The sequence below is a fragment of the Pectinophora gossypiella genome, chromosome 11 (assembly GCF_024362695.1).
Source record: "Pectinophora gossypiella chromosome 11, ilPecGoss1.1, whole genome shotgun sequence".
Taxonomy (NCBI): Eukaryota; Metazoa; Arthropoda; class Insecta; order Lepidoptera; family Gelechiidae; genus Pectinophora; species Pectinophora gossypiella.
In genome coordinates, this window is record NC_065414.1 from 893,772 (window position 1) to 911,346 (window position 17,575).

Here is a 17,575-nt window from a genome sequence, read left to right on the forward strand (position 1 = left end):
TACAAGAAACATGTTTTTTTCCAATGTTATAGTTTTTGTTCTTTTAAAGTTGTATAATCTAATGTCCTTTTAAAATCGAATCACCATTATTTAATTATTGTCTGGAATGTATAGCTTTACGAAGATGGAATAAACTGTATATCCACATATCGTAAAACTTGGTATTGTTTTATTGTAAAACAAACAATATAAAACGGCGAAGTGTGAGTCAGGCAAAACGAAAAACATAGGTTCCTAACATTTATACTCGTTACCCGACAGTGGCGAAGCAAAAAGGAGAGTTACGTGTCTCAGTATCAGAATCATGGCCACTTTTAACCACTAGGATCATGTATAACGCACACTAAAAACTTATTCACAATAATTATTAATTTATAAAATTAATTGTTGACGAATATTTTTTATAGTTGAATCTTCCGAATGTGGTTTGTTACTAAAATTTAACTCAAGGAAAAATCTGACCAAATAAACATAGTAAGTATATAAAAGTAAGCTGCTGTTTCTTAGCTGTTTTAGTTCTGGATAAAATGTATTTTTTTTTAAATAAAGTATTATATAAATGTAGTAAACAGTGATTATATTCTCTGTGAGTCTACTACCCCTTGGGGTCTACCCCTGAGGCTGAGAGAGATATTACGTATGACGTCTATCCAACATTCGTCAATCATGAATTTTATTCTAACAAAAATCGACCTTATTATTACTGCACTGTGATCGTTATTTGTAGGGACATATGCTGATCTTGGGAAAACCGTGGTAAAACCACGATCACCCATAAACAATCAGCTTTCACTCTACAAATAATAAAAATAACGATCGCACGGCAGTAATAATAAGGTCGATTTTTGTTTGAATAAAAATTCGAGATTGACGAAAATTTGGTGGATAGATGTAATACCTCTCTGGGGGCCCTGAGAGTCCACCCACCAAACCCACCCATGGTACCAACTGAGGTAGGTACCAACAAAACAAAAAACTTCATGCCAAGCAAAGGTCTTTTCTTGTCTTCCACTGTCTCAGTTTAGAATTATTGCATATTTATTGTTGTTTTTCAGTGGAACAATATTTTTGAAGAGTTTGTACATACAAGTCAACGAGAATACAAAAAAAAAAACAATATTAAATAAAAACGCATTTATAATGGTACTTGCCCAACTTGTTCGGGGAAAACCAAAACAAAAAAAAAAATGTCTATGGCTAAACGCCATATTGGCCAAAGACAAAACGCCGGCCTTTCTTTTCCGCCCGAAGCGTCTCTGTTGTTTCAACGCGGAAAAATTGGTAAATGATGGCAGCAAATAATTATTTTGGGTTTACTCACGGAGGAACCCAGTACGGGTAAGTTATTTATTAATTTATCTTCTCTGTTATCAATAAGCTTGTTTTCATAATGATTATCCAAAGATTGAAACGCAATCTTGTGCGTGCTCATGTTTCTCATCTAAACAAAATGGCGTCTTGTATGTATTGATCGTAATAATTTGCTAAAATTTAGCAGCAATGTGAGGTTTATGACTTTTGATGTGTTTTTAGCGCGGCGACCGCCAGCGCTGCATACGGAGGGCAGACAGGGTACGCTGTGGCGCCAGCGGCCACTGCGGCTACGTACGGCACCCAGCGCGCCGCGGCTACAGGCTACGACACCGCATACCAGGCGGCAGCCGCCACACAAGGTGCGAATCAGATCATCTAGTTATTAAATTCCGGCTGTCCGATGTTTATACAACAAATTCCTTTAGATTGATTGCGGCCGTACTTTACCAAATGGAAATGAGGTTACCGTAAAATCAATACTCACGCCGCAGTACCTATAATTGAATTTCACCTCGTTATCTGCTCTGAATCATAGGTATATTGTATTAAAATGTGCAATAATTAGCACATTAGTTTCAAAAATCTCATGTTTGCAAGGATGATAGAAGATAACAAGACTATGAACAGAGGTGATTATAACGGGATTCAGTTCGTGGTCATTTAGTTAATCTAGATTTACAAAAAAAGTAGTGAGTGCTGTTTTTGGCATGTATAAGTGGTTAAAAATAATAAAAAACTCATAATAGGTAGGTACTTGTTTTAATTTAACACTTCATTCAAGCATTATCAGCTGTTTCAACATGAATCACAGTTAATCAGTGAATAGGAACTACTCACAATATGAGTCATACAATACATATTGAACTGGATATATTTGGTAATTTTGGCATGTTTATTTTGTCCTAGTTTTTTGCTGTAATAAAACATTACCAACCTACAGTGAAGAGTATGCTCCATACCCCCACCAGTTGATAGAGGGGAGGCCTGAGCTCAGCAGTGAGACACATACTATAGGCTGTTTAACACTATGTTAATATATTTTGAAAAGTTCAAAACAATCCGGTACGAAGGACCAAGAGATGTACAATCTCTTGCTATGACCGCACATACTACTAATTTTACAAGACATTCCATTTTAAACTTGATACATGAGTGCATGATTGGATGGTAACACGTGAACTAATTGATGTTGCTGACACCTTAACCTTTAGTCTGTGGCAGCGCTGTCAAAAAATTACCCCCCTGTCTGTGGAAGCCATTCCAAAATTTTTACGAGTTTCGCCAGCATTCAGTTTATGATGTAAATTTCACTTTTTGTGCATGGAACGTTATAATAAAGCGATTGATTACTAAAGCTAGATATATTTCCTTGTTTATAAACAATAACACAAGCCTCGAAATTATTTGTAAATAAAATACGAGCTGCTTGAATACGAAGTTTGATCAAAAATTCACTTGCACCAATATTATGCAGTCAATTATTGTTTGTGCCAAAAGTCATAGTCAAAATCAAAGGATATGACCATAAACTAGAAAAATAGAGCTTTGTAAAGACATATCACACTACATACTTTTATCGCTTTATATTGATCAATTTTATGAAAACAATATGACGAAAAATTTTGGAATGGCAAAAAAATCGGTCAGTAATATCTGCGCTTGTGTGTGTGTATTTCGTCATTCAGTCGTCTGTGTACGATAAGGATCCTGACTCGGTTCTTGAACAGTCGTCTGTGTATGATACGGATCCTGACTCGGTTCTTGAACAGTCGTCTGTGTATGATACGGATCCTGACTCGGTTGTTGAACAGTCGTCTGTGTATGATACGGATCCTGACTCGTTTGTTAAACGGTAGTCTGTGTATGATTAGGATCCTGACACATACATAGGATGTTTTATTTTTGTTCAGGTAAGGTGTGAAAATGAAATATGTCTAATAGGTATATTTTTTATTATTTAGATATCACTTTAGTTAGATTGTGAGATAGATATCTACATGTTAAATCATTTATTCATATACAATCAAAAACAACTGTTCTTATTATGGTTTATATGACCAAAATATTATTCTTATAAGAGCCGTATTATCACTAATAAGGGTGCAGTGATCCTTGTGGCGTCGCCTGGAAAGATAAGAGGCCGTGAAGTTGACGGAGCTGAAGGATTTGTTAAATCCATTTTATCTAAAAAAAAAACAAAAAGTTAGTAAAAGATCATCCTGTAAGTTGTATTTCAGAAATAACGGTTTTGCCATAGTAAATTTGAAAACATGTGTACGTACACAGTGTCGGCCATTTTTACTTGCGTGTGTGTGTGTGCATTTTTTAGTAATGGTTTCAATAATTTACGTTTTGGTAAATATTTATGAATTATTCATACAAAGCAATTTGATATTCAGAATCTCCATAAAATTTCCTTCAAAATAATATAAAATATGAGGTATATAAACAAGGCGTAAGTTTAGAATAACTCAAAGAAAAACACGAAAAGTTATTTGAGATCTGTAGGTTACTTTTGAACTAATATAATTCGTAAGTGAATCACTTTGAGAACTTATAATTTATAAAAATTGACACTACAATACATATAAAATAATAAAATTGAACATTTACTTACCTTTTTTAACAATTTTCAGCTTATTTTTCACTTTTAGTATTCACTTTTGGTAGTTGAAGTATCACTGGTCGAGACGGAATTTCAACCGATTTTTCTAGCGGAACTATTGAACATTTCATCCGAATGATGATTGTCTATGATAGATCATTTATTCAATTTTGTTCAAAACACAACATTAAACCTTTTGCGATAGAATTAGAGTGGATAATTACGTAAAAATAGGTACCAGTCCTATGGGTCAGGATCCTAATCACACACATACGAGAGGGGTAGTCAGGATCCTTATCACACACAGACCAAAGGTTAAACATGTGCGGTGTAATAGGACCATACAGTAATGCAGCTATATATATTATAATATTTACATAAGTTCACGACTATATCCCAATTTGGGAACTCAGAGCTACATCCATTGCAAGATAAACTAATAATAATATTACATGTGTTATAATAATTGATGTATTCTGGTTAGCAGCGGCCCACGCGCACGCTCATGCGGCGGCAGCGGCTGCGTCGGCGTACGACGCCAGCAAGTCTGCGTACTACCAGCAGGCGGCCGCCGCCTACCCCGCGGCTGCGCCGCCCGCGCCGCAGTACGACACCAGCGCCGCCAAGCCTGCTTACTCCACGCCCGCTACTTATGCTCAGGTTTGTTTCTGTTTCCTATCTTTACATACAGTCTATTACTTTCTAAATGACTTTCTTGAAAATGTTCTAGAGTAAAAAAATAAAAAAACAAAATGTATAGATATCTTTTCATCTGTGTTCAGTACAACATGATTTTTATTCACAAGACTCTTAAATAATGTGAGCCAAAACCATACAGTGTGACAGCAAACTGAACATCAATCACACGAGATGAAAAGGTGAACCGCCGGCTATGTTGGCTATCTGCCAAGTCTGGCTTACCAGTTATAAGCACTGCACTATTTTGTTTTATTTTCCTGTTTGTGTATACCATCTACCTATACATTTGTTCATTTTAAAGGGATAATAGTCGTTACGGACCGCAAGCGGTTCGAACCGCGGTGCGAATCGACTAAGAGATTTTTATTTTGGTTGTTTCATACAGAAGGACTTTTTTGTAGTGGACTGAAAATTTGAATTTGAGTTAAAGAAAAGTTATACGTAATATGCACCCAGATCATGATAATCCTTGCGCAGCTGCGGAACAGTATAATGTGATTAATCGTTAATTATTGTATATAGCATAGTCATAACACGCATGTCGTGGCTCAGACGGGCGCGCGCCCGGCGGGCGGCGCGGCCAAGGCGGCCTACGGCGGCGTGTACACGGCCACCACGGCCGCCGCCTCCTACCCCACGCAGGCCTACACCGCGCCTGCCGCACAGACGCCTAAACGTGAGTACCGCTTTAAAGGTCAGAACACCTTTTTCTATGTGCAGCACTGAAATTGTTAATAGTAACTTCAACATTCAGTCATTGATATGCAGAGTGCATCTTATGTGTCGAAAGTAGTCAAATGTTTTTAAGAAATTCTGCTTGTTGTACACCTTAATTTGTACTTCATTGGTTGATTCACTGAACATTCAACTCATACATATCGCTAACGTAAATAAAGTAAAAAAGAGAATACATACAGAATATAATAGTAGTATGTGATTGACTCTAAAGCTGTTGTTACAGAGACTACAAACCGCGGCAACACTGCGTATGATACAGCTCTCTACAACGCCGCTACCATGTATGTAGCGCAACAGAACAAGACTGGCGGTGGCGGGTAAGTTGCTTTTTATATATTTTTTTTATTGATTTTTGCATTTTAACACAAAAGTGCATGGTGGGAGACAGTGTGGCCTAATATGGGACACGCTTGTGTAGGTATCAAATGCCTATTCACTCTAGCCTTGAAAATTGCAAGAAGTTCCTAGAGTGTGGCAAATGCCACAGGGTTTAAGAATTTGGTATGAAAGTGATTTGCCCTATGTCCTGTAACTGGCAGAGATGAGTCAGTGATAATGAATAGAGATAGGTTTGAGGGGATCGAAGGTGGCGAGAAAGATACAAATTCGTCTAAACTTCATTCGTCGCTTATATACCCCTATCTCACGTTTAGTACCTACATCGTCTAACACGAAAGAGACGAAATATATGTCTTTTTCGCAGTAACGGTATATAACTTCGTACGAAAGAGATATGAGACATGCCACTCTAATGATGCTGCATTGTAATAATGCTGCATGCTGCAGTGGAATAATATTACTTACTACTACTTTTACTATCTAAGCTGTTTGTTCAAATCTTTCTACTGCAGTTTTTTAAAAGTCATTGTGTTTGTGTAGCGGCTGGAAGAATTACAACAAGAGCGGCGTAGGTGCGGGCCAGGCGCGGCGCCCGAAGCCTCCGCCTAAAGCGCAGCAGCTGCACTACTGCGATGTCTGCCGCATCTCTTGTGCCGGTCCTCAGGTAACAACACTAGATTATAATTTATTACTTTGTAATTTAACTATTATTCTCTGATGCTTAATTAGGATAACAGCTGATCATACAATGTTTAGGATTTTTGAATTCATCCAACTGATTTGTACAGGCAGGTGGTCAATTGCTTAAAAAAATATCTTTCAGTTTGTTTTAATTCAAATTTTGTTTTAAAATACTGCCTTTTTTCATGCAAAAGAACATTCGGTCTTACGTTGTAACTGTAATGAGGTGATACGTGCATTACGTAGACATACAAGGAGCACCTGGAGGGGCAGAAGCACAAGAAGAAGGAGGCGGCCGTGAAGCTGGCGGCGGCGGGCGCCAGCGCGGCCAGCGGGCGCGCGGCGGGCGGCGGCAGCCTGCGCTGCGAGCTGTGCGACGTGACCTGCACGGGCGCCGACGCCTACGCGGCGCACGTGCGCGGCATCAAGCACCAGAAGGTCGTCAAGCTGCACACCATGCTGGGCAAGCCCATCCCCTCCACGGAGCCCACCAAGCTCGGCGGCGGTGAGACACCCATTCCTACACATACATCTCTCCTCTGTTCTACTCCTCATTGAATAACATTGCTCCCTCTCCGGACTTCACCAATGCGGAGAGATGTGTTTTCAATACACATCTCCCTAGCTTTATCCCATTTCTCAGGGGGTTTCTTACCTTACCTGAAGATTAACAGGTTGGGATGTGTTTTGAATAACTAATAGAATTTCGTTATTTACACTTCACGTGTCACTAATGAAATTCTATTAGTTATTTAAAACACATGTCTCTTAATTGGTGAAGCCCCAGGCCTTAGGGCATCTAAATGAAGATGTACGACTTATTCAGAATGTATTTGATTTGGAATTGAAACAGTGGAATGGGTCCTCCATTTGATGTTAGATATGTTTATCTAAGTTTGATACTTCTTGAATGTCTTACCTTATACACGTTTATGTTTAGAACTCGTCGTTTCCCGTGGTCTGAGGTCGTAATGAATGTTTAATGTTTCCTGTACAAATATGCTCTCCGAGAGTGGAGGACGTATTTGCGTCTGTGCTGAACCCCCTGATGCCACAGTATCATATCTGTATCCATCGCGATAAGTCGGCCGTTGCTGTGCGAGTCAAATTTTCTCTCAAGTCGTAAAAAAATATAAAAAAAATTCGGCACTCGGTACAGATATGGAGTGTGAATCTTATGGGCCTTTTTTATACGAACAATCACTATTGAATATTCTGAAACTGGTTTTCAGAACGAAACTAAAGTCACACTAATTAGTAGAAAAAGGCTCTAAATTAGTTTTGTTTTATCTATGATTGATGTTCAAAGCTGAATCGTAGCCGCTGATCAGCTGACATCTTGAAAATTCTGTAGAAAAGGCTCACAACAAGGGCGTCCTTTCAATCAGAACAACAAACACGTCACTAAGAGAAAATTTGACTTTATCAGCGAAAAAGACGGTGGCGGGGACACCCAAGATCGCGTTCGTTGCATCGGGGGGGCTGAGTACGGTGAACACCAACAATACCCCTGCAGACAAGGCTGAGGGCGAGGACAAGGAAGACGACGTGGACCCCGAGCCCGAGGTGCAGCCCGTCGGCCAGGATTACATTGAAGAGATCCGCGGCGATGACGGCAAGGCGCTCTCCTTCAACTGTAAACTGTGTGACTGCAAGTTCAACGACCCCAACGCCAAGGAGATGCACATGAAGGGCCGCCGCCATCGTCTCCAGTACAAGAAGAAGGTCAGTCTACGGTCTTCTAACTCCAAGGCACCTAAAACAATTCAGAACTATTGGGATGTTGGTGTATTACTAAAATGGTTTACGTACGAGGTAGTAGGTAGGTACTGGGCTCTCCGAGGTAGGGCGCAAACAACTTGAACATTACCAGAAATCTCGCCCCCTGAACGCTCCCGTTATAGCCTGTCTTAAACTTAGGGTTATTAACGACTGATCCAATGATTACTTAGTAAAAGGTTTGAGGCGGTTGTCGAGCCTGGCGGCCTCACGGCTACCAAGAGATCCGACCGCCGGATGATGACATGGCATAATGAGGATACACAACATCCATACTAACAATATTTGCCGTGTATTTACGAGTGTTTGCTGATTGTATGACGTTTGTGGTGTAGGTCCAACCGGACCTGGAAGTGAAGGTGAAGCCGTCGATGCATCAGCGCAAGATCGCCGAGGCTAAAGCGCAGCGCATGATGGCGCGCGACGAGCTCTGGGCAAGGCGTCGCATGCATGACGTAAGTATACAATTATGCGTCTTTAAGTTAGTATGATTTCTGCCTAACTCTTGTTATTAAGATTGGGCTGAATAATAATGCCTAAGAAACTAACATGTTGTAATTAATTACTATAAGTATTTGTTCTAATGCTGGCGTCCAAATGTTAAAGATTGCACATTGTAATTTCTTGGCAAGGTGTTCGTATGAACCCACCTCTCGGTCGCACTCTAAGAGTAGTGAGGCAACGGACTTGTCTTGAAGAGTCAAGTGTTTAAGTATCGTGTAACAATGTATGAATGTTGCATGTCAGGGCATGGAGGACGACGAGCGCGCGTACTGGGAGGGCGGCATGGAGCCGTGGGGCTGGCGCGGCCCGCCGCCGCATCACCACGCCATGCACCACGTGAGTACACCACATACACATTGCTGTTAGCCTGTACAATCCGCGGCGTATAATTTGAACAAAAATAGCGGTCGTCCGCGGCCGTAACCTCCCTGCGTTGTCATGGTTTATTTATTCGCTATTAATGTAAATAATACAATGTATTTTACAATAATTTTTATAAGATTTTGTATGCTATATTCATTTTCTTTAAATACCAAAGTAGTCATCACCGGGAGTCCTTCGCCTTTGATCGCATTAGCTACTTACGGAAGTTGTTATTAGAGCCACATGTTCGAATTCCTACTGAATGCATCCACAGTGCGATCGTGCTTATGTGATTGTATTGTCTTTCAGGGCATGGGTATGGGTATGGGCTACGGGCCGGTGGGGCGGCGGCCGGAGACGTCGGACGACCGCCACGTGCTGGGCAAGCACGCCGAGGTGTACCCGCCCGACCACCAGCTGCAGGACATACAGCGTGTCGTCTCGCACACTGAGAAGGCGCTCAAGTCGCTCTCCGACGCGCTGCAGGAACAGGGCAAGCCCAAGGTACGATACGACACATATACTTACATGTAGCGGACCTAACTAGTTGACCAGCTAGTTCCGCCCTTATACAACAGATGGCGCTTATCATTCAAAGCAGATTACCTAGAACGCACTAACAAACTTTCAATACAACTTCAAACGTAACACCGTTGGAACTTCGAGCCCTAGTCACACTCCCAACTTGTAGCTAGAGGGATACTATGCCTAGTTCGGTACCCCGTAACATCATATGGCGGTAGCACACCCACGCAGCGAAAACATAAACTCACCTCCATAATTTCCTATTGGGCCTTTAGGGATATAGACCAGAAATGAACCAAATAATCAGAAATCGACTTGCAGAGCCATCTTTGATACGATGACTAAGTGATATTATGTCACCCAAGAATTTATATGTTGAAATAGTTGTCCCATTTTAGCTACAAAAAATGTAAGAGATTTTTTTCCTATTTAGTATTGGTTTTGTAGACAAGACGAAATGTTGTATAAATTATAATTTACACATTGTTTACAGGGTCAAGCAGCGGCCAAGAAGGCAGACGACAAGAAGGATGACAAGCCAGAAGGGAAAGAAGACGGCCGAGATAATCAATTGTAAGTCACATTATTACACCTCTCTCTCTCTCTCTCTTTATTTAAGAGCTGCGCCGACAAGAGTCGGTGGAGTAATCGTTATTACACATTAGCATTATTTGTACATTATTACATATTACGTGTTTATTTTACCGAGTAACTAATCATTCAAACTATCGTTATTAGCTCATGAGTATGTATGTCTCTTAGCCAATATGATTTTTCACCTTTTTTTAACATTTCCGTCGTGTTTTGATGTTTTTTGCTATTGAATGGGCTACACGTTGCTTGACCGCACTGTACACAGCAAAAGGCGCAAACCCTCACGCTATCCGCTCCTGCCAGTTAAAATAGAGCATATAAAGAAAGAGAGAGACCTTATTGAAGACAGGAGAGAAGTAAGCAATATCCCCCTGCCCGCGCGCCAGGACATTAAAGTTGAAAAACTTGATCAGGATAACCAAATGAAGCCGTGAGTTGCTCATCTCACGTATAAGTATCTAGTCGTAATTATTTCCGTAGTTTAGTTGATTAGTTCTATAGAGTAGTTTAGAAGTTTAGTAGATGTAATGTTGTTATATAATCTTAAAACCCCTTAAAAGTATTATATCAGCTCTCGCGGCACGGCGGCGCGAATTACATCTAACCAATAGCCGTGAGTAAGATGATCCGCGCTTCGGAAGGCACGTTAAGCCGTTGGTCCAGGTTACTACTTACTGATGTAAGTAAGTAGTCGTTACATGAGCCATGTCCTCTGGCGGCTCAATAAAAACTGACACCAGGGTTGATGAAGTTGGTAATTCACCTCACAACCCACACGATAGAAGAAGAATAGCCGTACGACGTCTATTGACGTAAATAATATTCGCTGTGTCTATTGGTCGAAATCCTCGATGTTATTCGCCCCGCGCGGTTGCTGTGCAGAGCCTACAGGACCAAATGTCACCAGGTACAGAATATAATATAAATGTTTTCTAATTGAGGCAATTTGATGAAGGAAAGTTTTTCTTGAATAACGAATGTAAATCCATCGGTATAATACAGAGGGGAGTAAGGTTATTTCAAGAGTAAGGTTTAATCATTCACTAATTGCTTCAACTAAGCGCGTGCGCTCGATACTTGTTGTCGAACTTCTTTTTAAAAGGTTGAAGATTATAGATATAATAGACCAGACAATCTAGCCAAATGCGATACTTTTTATTAACACGTCAAAACGAGAAAATGCAGACGTGTTGTGATGTTATTCGTTTTAGACATGTCTAATATTGTTTGTAATATTGTCTTTGATGGAGCTACCAACCAATTCCCGGTGTGGAGCGCCGCGTGTGCCTTGTCCCACATCAGCCCGTGTGCCCGCGCAGGTTCTCGTTCGTGTGCGAGGGCGAGGGCGGCGCGGCGGGCGCGGAGGCGGCGCGCGCGCTCAAGGGCGTGATGCGCGTGGGGCTGCTGGCCAAGGGGCTGCTGCTGCGCGGCGACCGCGACGTGCGGCTCGTGGTGCTGTGCCACGACCGCCCCACCATCACGCTGCTCAAGCGCGTGGCCGCGGACCTGCCGCACCACCTCGCCAAACTCAAGGTACCACCGACGCGGCGCCATGGTCCGCCACTTCCTACTTACACGCTTGTTGTCGCAACCTCGCGTCGACGTGTGACCTTGACGTTAATATCGTCTCCTTGTAGTGAACATCTTAAAGGGACTTGTCGTAAAATCTCTTTCGGAAGTGATTGTCTTCAACAAAACCTCTAAACACATCCTGGGTAAAAAATGTAACCTGGATTAAAATTAGCGTGTCTATAGCGTGCAAAATTGTACTAACAAAACTATTACATCTTAATGTTTTCACTGTATGGCAACGTTATGCATTGTCCTAGTTCTGCGACAGCGACATTAACGTCCCTGAAGCCCTAAATAGACTTAACAAGTTCGTGTTCGATTGGTAAAAAAAAAAACAGGATGTATAATTTGTATATATACGATAGGGCCCCGGCGACGAAACCAAGTACAAGGTGGAGCTGCAGCCGGCCGAGGGCGCCGTGCAGGTGTCGGACGGCAACGTGAACGTGGTGGTCAGCCTCACGTCCGCCGTCATGCGCGAGCCCGCAGGTAACACACGGCATGTGCACCACGCGGCCGCGGCCACAGCGATGTCGACGACGCCAATTTCACTCAACTCACCTTCACTCTCCTAGATTTATATTATATCCCACTACAGGGTTACTTACCTCACACCCGAGAGGCTCACTTACTCTCCATGTTGATGTTGACTAAACTCTGAAATTGGTAGTCGAACTCGTAGACTTATCCCGACGAAACGCCAGAACAAACTATCTAAGCCTTAGACTGAATATTTACTTTTGTATGTATTTTACTTAATATTTTTTATATTGTAATGGAAAAAAAGATAATTTGTTCAAGTTTATCGCCCGTTCGGGCATGTGTTGAGTGCTTATTTTTAGGTGTGGATAGGTTAAGAGGCGGCGAGCTGAAGGATTTTTGACCATGTGCACAATAGTCACATGATCACTATCTGAAACGGAGCAAACACGACGTTTATATTATTATTATAAACATATTTATATTTTTCATTTCTTAACTCTTTAAATCTTTAAACTCAATTTTACTTTTTCAATGATAATCTTCACCACCGTACTTATCATGATCAGAGTTGTTTAGTTCGATAGATTGCTACCAGTTTTCCGATATTTTTTCTTGCACATTTGCATTAATTCGAGCGGCGAGGGATGCAAGGTAGCCTGGCAGTGCCGGCGCGAGCTCGGCTCGGGCCAGCTCGCAGGCGGCGCGCGTTATATCGGGACGCGGTGCGCGGCGGCACCCGGCCGCGCCCCGAGTCAATAACGCCGCACCGCCAGGGCTGGCTCCTCCCCCGATGATGTTTGCCCCGTTTTGATGGTCGCAGTGATGGTCAAACACCCTTTGTATTGTTGTCGCTAGAGGGCGGCGAGGTAAAGCGCGACGACAAGGACGTGCTCCCGCGGCAGAAGTGTTTGGACGCGTTGGCCGCGTTGCGGCACGCCAAGTGGTTCCAGGTACCGCAGCCACCTTATACCGCTGCGCACTCCAGCGACCCCGCCCTGCGTGCGCCCGAGACGCGGCTAGGACGCGAGCAACCAGCACGAATTATCATCCCGTTATTATAAGCATTGCCAGCGATTAGACAAATAGTCGACGAAAAATATTCAGTGCTCTGTGTTTTGTTCTAGTTGCTTGTTGTCCTAAACGATGAAACGCGCCGCTTCTCTAAACTCACGAAGCCTATTGAGCGTTGTTAACCATATCGCCGTTATTATACGACAGTTCGTCTCGGTCGCAATGACATAAAGGTGGAAATTTCAAAATATTTTGTAAAACTTTACTGATTAATTAAAAATCTTTCGGTAACATCGTCATTGCCGCTGGAGTGCGCACGTATTTATTAGTCACATGTTTGATTTATTTTCCATTGAAAGTAGTTTTTTTAAGTTAATCAAGTTTGAAACGATTTAACCCCCATGAACATGTGGCTACAAGTGCTTTTATGTGTTTTATTCGAAGCTGCGTTTCCACTCGCACTTCGTAAGCCAATGGGAGGTATGAGGAAACGCAGGCGGAGATATGTATACTCTAAAAAGTATAACCACATTTATTGCTCTGTTTCTTTTATTACATTTGCCCATAATCATAGTATAATTGAGCGTTGCCGCTAAGAGTGGAGCAATAAATTGTGTCCCGCGGCGGCGCCCGGCGCCCGCGGCTGCCGTGCGCCGTCTCACACGCTGTCCTGTGTCTAGGCTAGAGCCGCCAGCCTGCAGTCGTGCGTCATCATCATCAGGATTCTACGAGATCTCTGCCGCCGCATACCCAACTGGACGCCGCTCAACCCATACGTAAGTGGAGCGATTTCTAACATTATCAAATATTTAATTAATACTACTCAAACACCCAGGTCAACTGTCATATTTTAAAGAGAACATCTGTTACAGGCGATAGGCTGATCCCTTGCCTTCTGATTTGGCATCAAACAAGTTGTCTTTGATTACTTATGGCTCTGCCCATCCCATTAGGGGTTACAGGCGTGAGTTTTTGTGTACCTGAAGGAGTTGCGTTTTTTGTTTCTCTTTTCTTTTCTAAATGACTAAATCACCATTAAACTTAGTGCCACTGCGAGGTATTTTGCTCATCTTAGTATGCTAACGCTACAGGCGATGGAGCTGCTGGTGTCGGGCGTGATGCAGTCGGCGGGCGCGGCGCTGTCGCCGGGCGAGGCGCTGCGGCGCGTCATGGAGGCCGTGGCGGGCGGCCTGCTGCTGGAGCACGGGCCCGGCCTGCGGGACCCCTGCGAGAAGGAGCTCGTCGTAAGTACCGGGGACACATACAGTCATGAGCAATATCATGTATCCACTTTGGAACCCTGTCGCACTATCTTACGTCGTGTCGGACTTACGGTTTAATTTGTCAAAAATGTTAATGTGACATAGTTTTAAAATGTATACATATTAGTACTCGTGACCGTACATACGCCGCCAAATATGTACTAACCTTTTCGCCATCTATATTTTTTTTGAGAGAGTGGAAAGTTTCTCATTATATTTACTTTCGATTGCCATCTTCGACTACTATTTCGGCTTTTGTTCCCAGAGTGTCCTATAGATTTTCAGTGTATGAACCAACTCGATAGACTACTAATTAACAGAAATATTTTCAAAATAGCGTTTCAGTCAACCTAATACAGATATAATCCGAACATTTTCCCTATAGGGGTCCTTAACAATTCATCGTCGACATTTCTTTTTACGTCTCTTTATGCAATGTTTATTTTACACAGCTCTACGGCACCCACATGCATTAATACATAATTACCTCGTTTCAGGATGCACTGGGCAATATGCCGCCGCAGAAACGTGAAGACTTGACTGCTTCCGCTCAGCAGTTCCTGAGACAAATTGCATTTAGGCAAATTCACAAGGTAAATTAGTGTTCTCTTATAAAACGTTATTACACTGCAAAAACGTTATTACACAGCAGTGTTGTATAATGTCCCATTTTGACCAATGAATGATTGTGGCAGGTGCTGGATATGGAGCCTCTGCCGAAGGTGAAGCACGCGACGGGAGGGTGGAAGTTCCCACGCAAGCGCAGGCGCTCTAACACTGACGCTGAAGGCGAGACTCCTAATGGTTAGTACTTTATCGTTCAAGCTCTCTATTTGAAGTTAGTGTTTAGCAACTTTTTCAAAAAGAACAACACTAATTTTAGTGTTTCTTTCATATAGTTGTGTTCGGATATGATGAGACTAGATGACGAGTCGTAGGCCGCAGTGCGCGACGGCCGGCCGGCGTGGATGGCGAGTGCTTCGTCGCTACGTCGCGTCGTCCGCCGCCGCTGTGGCTCGGGACGACACTATTAGCCCTGATCCAATTTGCATTAGTTACATTACAACAGTCTTTAGGTATCATTGTCTATAGAGCGTAGACGTAGAACGTAGCCTGCCAAGTACAAATATTAATATCACTGATCAATGTTTTCGTAACAGGTGAAGGAAAAGTAGTGAAGACAGAGGAAAAAACTGACGCATCGGAGAATAGCGTTTCGGGCGTGAAGAAGTAGTGTCTACTGCCGCCCGTGCCTCGCCGTAATGCTCTCGTGTGGTCCGGTATAGTGGTTAGTCAACCAAAGCCACTGCAGATCAGACTGGGCTTGAACCCCACCAGTAACCAAACCCATGATAGTTCCGACACGGGTCCGTATGCGCTCAAACGCCAAAGTCAGAAAACAAGAAGAAAGCAACCTCATCGTGAGATTAGAGAAATTCAAATAAACAATAACTCAGATATTTTATAGTGACTCGCAATTCACATTCAGACGTAACGTTGTGTAACATATATTTACACTTTATTTTTGGTCACATGAAACTTGAGCATTATTTTGTGGAGATCTGTCCAAAAACTACACAAAGTTAGCTGTCCCGAGATATTTGTAGTGTTTTAAAACTAAGTAGAAGTTTAGGCTCTATATTATATTGTAATTTAGTATTAGTCTATTGGAGATTGAGAGACAGGGATATAATGGTACATCCAAGAAAGTGCAAGTCTGTTTTACAGTCATTGAAAGGTTGGAATATGTGGGTTAGTATCAAGATAAGATTTCGGTTATTATTATTAGGGTTACAGTATTTTGACTTGATTTAGTTCCTCGTGTTCCACCGGTGAACACTTTTATTTTGCTGCTTCTGAGCAATGTGTTTTTAAATATGATTACCCTTTTTCTAGTTTTATTAGCTTTGTAAGTTGTATAGTTTCTTATGTATATCTTATAGAAATGTGTACCGTCGCCTACAATGTGTAGCGACGTATAGTAAATAAATATGAGATCTGTCGTAATCACGTTCTGTGGTACGAGTGACTACTGAAATTATAATTGTTACAGGAGTCAGCTTAGCACAATGCTATGTTAAATTATGAGTGTGATGTTATAATTATTTATTAGGAATAAGGTTCCATAAATATATTAGAACCTCTTAGATAGAAATTATAAAAGAAAATTACAAGGTTACTTGGACTACGACTGTGAAAACTTAACATTATTTTGTTTCTTGATCGATGAAAAATTTCATTTGGTATCTATAGACCTGTACTTTGAATATTTAATGTCAATAAAAAATGACAGTATACTTGAGTTTTCTTTCACTATTCATACGCCCACCATGCAAAATTCAATACACCACCCCCTTAGGGCTCACCAGCGCTAGCGTTATTTTTTTCGACGTAATGATACGATACGTGTGGTGGGAAAAAAATGCTAGTTTGAAAGCCTAAGGGCTCTCATAACTTCACCAACATGGTATAAGAAAACAAGTAATACCATGATCAAGTAGGGGCTCAACTCACATGCAGCTTTGCCTTGTAAGGAGGGATCCTCCACATGCAAGACGTTGCTAAGTAAATAGGAAGAGCTCCATACATGCAGTCGCCACGAGCTCTCCATACAAGCATGACGTCGCCATGGGCTCTCCATACGAGCATGACGTCGCCACGGGCTCTCCATACAAGCATGACGTCGCCACGGGCTCTCCATACAAGCATGACGTCGCCACGGGCTCTCCATACAAGCATGACGTCGCCACGGGCTCTCCATACAAGCATGACGTCGCCACGGGCTCTGTGACGTCGCCACGGGCTCTGTGGCGTCGCCACGGGCTCTGTGGCGTCGCCACGGGCTCTGTGGCGTCGCCACGGGCTCTGTGGCGTCGCCACGGGCTCTGTGGCGTCGCCACGGGCTCTGTGGCGTCGCCACGGGCTCTGTGGCGTCGCCACGGGCTCTGTGGCGTCGCCACGGGCTCTGTGGCGTCGCCACGGGCTCTGTGACGTCGCCACTGGCTCTTTATACCCTTTAGGTAGTTAACGACCATTTCCTTATTTGTCATTTTCTAGATTTGACTATTTCCGGATTTGACAACATTTTGCTGTGACCAGTTGGTAA

The 17,575-nt window shown here is 42.4% G+C and overlaps 1 protein-coding gene and 1 long non-coding RNA gene across 4 annotated transcripts; one reads left to right on the forward strand and one right to left on the reverse strand.

Annotated features, from left to right (window-relative positions):
* The first annotated feature begins 1,177 nt into the window (after window positions 1-1,177).
* On the forward strand, window positions 1,178-16,764 carry LOC126370662 (zinc finger RNA-binding protein). 3 transcript variants are annotated; one of them, XM_050015635.1, is made up of 20 exons: window positions 1,178-1,338; window positions 1,534-1,673; window positions 4,404-4,579; window positions 5,141-5,294; window positions 5,580-5,673; window positions 6,236-6,359; window positions 6,623-6,881; window positions 7,806-8,101; window positions 8,491-8,610; window positions 8,903-8,995; window positions 9,332-9,526; window positions 10,041-10,120; window positions 11,461-11,674; window positions 12,079-12,202; window positions 13,052-13,146; window positions 13,888-13,983; window positions 14,299-14,451; window positions 14,967-15,062; window positions 15,165-15,273; window positions 15,630-16,764. In XM_050015635.1, the coding sequence occupies exons 1-20, from the start codon at window positions 1,286-1,288 to the stop codon at window positions 15,701-15,703; spliced, it is 2,745 nt and encodes a 914-aa protein (XP_049871592.1). In that variant the 5' UTR covers window positions 1,178-1,285; the 3' UTR covers window positions 15,704-16,764. The 3 variants fall into 3 exon arrangements, with proteins under 3 accessions (XP_049871592.1, XP_049871594.1, XP_049871593.1); XM_050015637.1 differs by having other exon boundaries at window positions 7,893-8,101; XM_050015636.1 differs by having other exon boundaries at window positions 4,407-4,579.
* Window positions 3,307-4,236, reverse strand: LOC126370767 (uncharacterized). Its single transcript, XR_007566912.1, has 2 exons — window positions 3,932-4,236; window positions 3,307-3,498 (listed from the first exon to the last, which is right to left on the reverse strand). It is a non-coding gene; the product is annotated as an uncharacterized LOC126370767 (long non-coding RNA).
* Window positions 16,765-17,575: the final 811 nt, after the last annotated feature.

Bases quoted from the DNA above. Each gene is read 5' to 3' on its own strand.
- LOC126370662 (XM_050015635.1), top strand. From the start codon at position 1,286: ATGATGGCAGCAAATAATTATTTTGGGTTTACTCACGGAGGAACCCAG. The intron at 6,882-7,805 runs GTGAGACACCCA...TGACTTTATCAG, and splicing joins GCCCACCAAGCTCGGCGGCG to CGAAAAAGACGGTGGCGGGG. The intron at 13,984-14,298 runs GTAAGTGGAGCG...CTAACGCTACAG, and splicing joins GGACGCCGCTCAACCCATAC to GCGATGGAGCTGCTGGTGTC.